The sequence below is a fragment of the Pteropus vampyrus genome, unplaced genomic scaffold (genome assembly GCF_000151845.1).
Source record: "Pteropus vampyrus isolate Shadow unplaced genomic scaffold, Pvam_2.0 Scaffold357, whole genome shotgun sequence".
In the NCBI taxonomy this organism is placed as follows: domain Eukaryota; kingdom Metazoa; phylum Chordata; class Mammalia; order Chiroptera; family Pteropodidae; genus Pteropus; species Pteropus vampyrus.
Window position 1 is genome coordinate 1033645 of NW_011889138.1, and position 5092 is coordinate 1038736.

A 5092-nucleotide genomic window follows, 5' to 3' on the forward strand; every position below is an offset into this window, starting at 1 on the left:
GTGGAACAGAATCGAGAGTCCAGAAGTAAACCCATATTTATATGGGCAAATAATTTTTGACAAAAAAGCCAAAAACATACAGTGGAGAAAGAAAAGCCTCAATATATGGTGATGAGAAACCTGGAAAGCCACCTGCAAAAGAATGAAACTAGACTGTTGTCTATCACCACACAGCAAAATTAACTGAAAATGGATAAGGACCTGAATATAAAACCTGAAACAATAAAATGCATAGAAGAAAACATAGGAACTAAAGTCAGGGACCTTGGACTTAAAGAGGATTTTATGAATTTGACATCAAAGGCAAGGGAAGTAAAAGTAAAGGTAAATGAATGGGACTACATCAAACTGAAAAGCTTTGGCACAGCAAAAGAAACTGTCAATAAGGTAAAAAGACTGCCGTCCAAATGGGAAAATATATTTGCAAGCAATGTCTCCGATGAGGGCCTAATATCCAAAATTTACAAAGAACTCATACGACACAATAACAACAACAACAACAACAAAAATGATCCAATCAAAAAATGGGCAGAGGACTTGAACAGACACTTTTCCCAAGAAAACATACAAATGGCCAACAAACAAATGAAAGATGCTCATCATCGCTAGCTACTAGGGAAATGCAAGTTAAAACCACAATGAGATACCATCTCACACATGTTAGAATAGCTGTTATCAATAGGAGAGGTAATAACAAATTTTGGAGAGGATGCAGAGGAAAAGGAACTCTCATACACTGCTGGTGAGACTGCAAAGTGTACAGTCACTATGGAAAACAGTATGGAGGTTCCTCAAAGAGCTAACAATTGATCTACCATATGATCCAGCAATTCTTCTACTGGGTATTTACCCCAAAGAATTCAAAACTCAAATCCAAAAAGATATTTGCACACCAATATTCATAGCAGCATTATTCACAGTGGCCAGGACATGGAAGCAACCGAAGTGTCCTTCGATAGGTGATTGGCTAAAGAAGCTGTGGTACATATATATAATGGAATATTACTCAGCCATAAGAAGAGATGAAATACTGCCATTTGCGACAACAAGGATATATATATACATATGCCTTACTGTTAAATTGTACACCTGAAGCCTACTGGATTTCATTAACCAATCACCATAAAAATAATTAATTTCAAAAATAAGATGTGATATATTCCTGATTTAATTAAGTTCCAATCATATTTTCTTCAAAACATACAATGACCTCATTTTTTTAATCTGCAGTTTGTATGTGGAGTGATGTAAGGCTTGCATTTTCCTCATATGTAAACAATCAGACACGATTATCTTGGCATACCTTTCAATGCACATTCATGATGCCACTTTTATCAAGTGTTTAACTGGCACCACATGTAGACGCATGTATATAGCACACACACACATAAGTTGCCTTTTTCATGGGCTATTCTAGGTGACACTCAGTTACAAAAGAATCCCTGTACTAGAGAATCTACCTTCTCTCGAAAGATTTTATATGACACTCAATTCTCAAAATCTAAACCCTATTTACTAATTGGAGTATTTTTTACAATGAGAATGTTGCCTTTTAACACAACTGATATTCCACTTTGATCTCAACTCAGGTGTTTACTGAGGTCAAATGTCAAGGTCACTTTGCCAAAAGGAAAGAATTCAGATCTCCTTTTAACAGACTATCAAAAAGCAGCCTATATCAGGAAATGTCTTACTATGTCAACTTCAGATGAACTGGTATTACCATGTGATATGATTCTCTTTATTTTCTAGATCCCATATTCCTTGGTCCTCAAGATTCTTCCCAAGCCTGACCCCACTGGAGACAATGCAAGATGGCTGAATCAGGTTCTCTTGACTTTGATCTGCTGTGGTATCTGGAGAAACTCAACAAAAGGGAATTTCAGAGTTTGAAGAATCATCTTGGACAAGCATGTGTGGAGATTGGACTCCCACCGATCCCAAGGCTGGACCTAAGGAAAACCAGACCAGACCTAGTTGACCTGTTGACAGTCTCTTATGAAGTGCAGCACATCTGGAATATAATGTACAGCATCTTCCACAAGATCAACCGTGACAATCTCTGTGAGAAGATCAATGCTAGGTGAAGCCGTGAGTAGTGGGTGTGAGTGGGGGGTGGGAGCAGTTTTCTGTAAGCCTGATTGTTTTGGTGAGTGACTTCTCCATTGCCCAAAGAGCCAGTCTTCAGGTCTGGAAGCCACCGAAGGAACAGCAATGGCTTGGATGTGGGTCTTGTCCTGTCATGACCTTCTGATTCTACCCATGTTTTCTTTCATGATGCCAACTGACTCTAATGAAGGTAGCCCGCTAATGGATTAGACCCACCCAAAGAAAGCACTTTAGCTAGAGTAGATTGCAAGCATGGCGCTTTGTCATAGAATTGTAATATCTAGCCATAGAAATCTGTGGGCCTCTGTGCAAAGGTTATGGAGAATTAACATAGAACATACTCTGCTGAGCATATCGTGTTCATTGGCTCCTTTGGGCATCTCTAAACATCTCTAAACAGATGCAATTATTTATTCCAATAGAAAGAAATGGAGTATCTGAAAGGCTTAGAAATTACCAACATCATGAATCTAGTCCAAAGTCCCTTAGGTAGCAGAGCTAAGACCCTAAGCCAAATGTAGCTGGCTCTAAGTCAGAATCTTATATCTTTTCCATCTCTTGGGTGCTCTACATCCATCTGGAAAGACTCAAGTATTTAGAGGGACCATCAAGCCAGGCAATGCAAAGCTGCAAGAGTTGCCAGTTTTAGATTGAGCCTGTCTTCATGTTTACTACTGTCCTTTAGCCCTTGTTACCTTCCAGACAATCACAACTAGTCTTACAGGAGAAAGATTTCAGATTGTCTCTAGTCTTAGCCCCAAATAAATTACTGAGCATTCATTGATAAATGGCTGCCAAGTTTTGATGATAATTTGGGCCCCAGAAGGTTCACCAGACCTTCTGATGTGAAAGGAGAAATCAGAGATCTGCAACATTGAGTGTATCTTTTAACACTTAATTGTTGACAAACATTCAGATGAAAATAAAATAGCTTATAATTCAAGCATAATCATTTTATAGGCCAGGTCAAGATTTTGTGCTGCCAGCTTTAAACCTCTGGTACAAAATAAGGAGTGACTGCCAGATCTGTGTGGTAGAACCTGGAAAGCAATAGAGAAACTCGGTTATGACATTTCAGTCACCCATCTTATTTAAAAGCTGAAAATTACTTCAACATCTGTTTCACATCTCCTTGAACATATATTTATAGTCAGAAAAAATAAACTAACATACAGTAAGGAATATAAAGAGAATACAAATTAAAATACAAAAAAGTCCATGAAATCATTCCATGCTGAGCTATATCCAAGGTTAACAGTATATTCTTCAGGAATTTTCTAGGCAGGTAGGCAGATACAAATAAACTCAAATGGAGTCATACTACAGATTTCATTTTTTTAACTCATTCTTATCTACCAAATTTTCACAATTAAAAAATCAAACCAATGAACAAACAAAGGGTTAAGGGGGTCAAATATATGGCGATGGAAGGAGATTCAATTTTGGGTGGTGAGCACACAGTGCAATATACAGATGATGAATTATAGAATTGTACACTCGAAACCCATATAATTTTATTAACCAGTGTCACCCCAATAAATATAAAAAGCAGACTCATAGAAATGAAGAACAAAGCAATGGTTGCCAGAGGGGAGGGGATGGAGGGATGAGTGAAAATGTGAAGGAGAATATAATCTATAATAGTGTGAAAACTGCACAGAGACAAATGGTTACTAGACATAGTGTGGTGAGCACATCGTAAGATATATTAATGTCACATCACTGTGTTGTACACCTGAGACTAATATGGTATGCCAAATACACTTGAATTTTTAAAAAAGAAAAAAATGTAAGTACCTCGATAATTTTTATATTGATTACATGTTGAAATGATAGTATCTTGAGTATATGTGCTAAATAAAATGTTACTAAAATCTTTTTAAAAACTTTCAAATAAGGTTAAAAACATATTAAATCTTCTTCTTCCTGGGTCTTCTTCCCAATAGGTATCAACTGCTCGATTTTCATAGGCATTCTTTCAAAGTTTTTATTTATGTTTCAAGATGGAATTTATTAAACATCTTTATCTTTAGTACAAAATTTATCCTTTATTAAATTTAAGAGTGGCACTGGTTAATAAAATTATATAGGTTCAAGTACACAATTCAATAATTCATCTGTATATTGCACTGTATGTATGAGTTTATTTCAATATATTTATGTAGGAGAGTAGTTTTAATAGAAGGAATGGAGTTCCAATATATAAAAGCTTCACATAAGTAGAAGACCCACTTTCCCCCTCGATGAGTCAGGGGACCCAGTCTACTGTAATATCTGACCCCTCTGTTCTCATGGAAAGAGTCCATTGCTCATCTTTGTAATTTGTTCAGATCCATACACTACATTACACTGTGGGTGAGGTCACAAGCCCACTGCAGGATGGATGGTGAGAACACTGAGCCTCAAAAACAAGCCCTCATACCAGCTGCTTCCTGGCAAGGGCCCGTAGTAGAGAGAGAAACAAAATCTGAGAGGCTACCTGCATGCCTCGCCTTAGATACCTGCAGTGGGCATCACAGACACCAAGTGGTCTAGAATGGACTTCAACCCTGCTATTCTTGGTACATAGCTAACTGTGAGAGAGCCTTAAAAAAAGCAGCTTTATTAGGGTATGATTGATATACAAAACTATACTTTTGTAAGAGTATACTTGTATACAATTTGATGATGTATACACACATCACGTGAAATCATCATCACATAAAGGTAATAATCACACCCATCACCTCCAAAAGTTTCCTTGTGTGCCCTTCTCTCCACCTCCATCTCTCTCTCACCCTTCCTCTGTTCCTCTTCCCACCTCCCTCCCACCCTTTCTCTCCACCCGCTTTTGTCTCATTCTCTCTCTCTCTCTTTCCCCATCTCTAGCCCCTGCTCCCATGGAAACACTTCACATGATCTACCCTCCTAACAAACTTTATGTATGTATATATATATGCATATATATATATATACACACACACACACACATATATATGTATAT

At 37.5% G+C, this 5092-nt stretch overlaps 1 protein-coding gene across 1 annotated transcript in view; it reads left to right on the forward strand.

Annotated features, from left to right (window-relative positions):
- The first annotated feature begins 1814 nt into the window (after positions 1-1814).
- Positions 1815-5092, forward strand: part of NLRP11 (NLR family pyrin domain containing 11) — a 36391-nt gene continuing 33113 nt past the window's right edge. Inside the window, 1 exon segment of the mRNA XM_011379316.1 lies at positions 1815-2091. Coding sequence (XP_011377618.1) covers positions 1815-2091 — 277 coding nt within the window.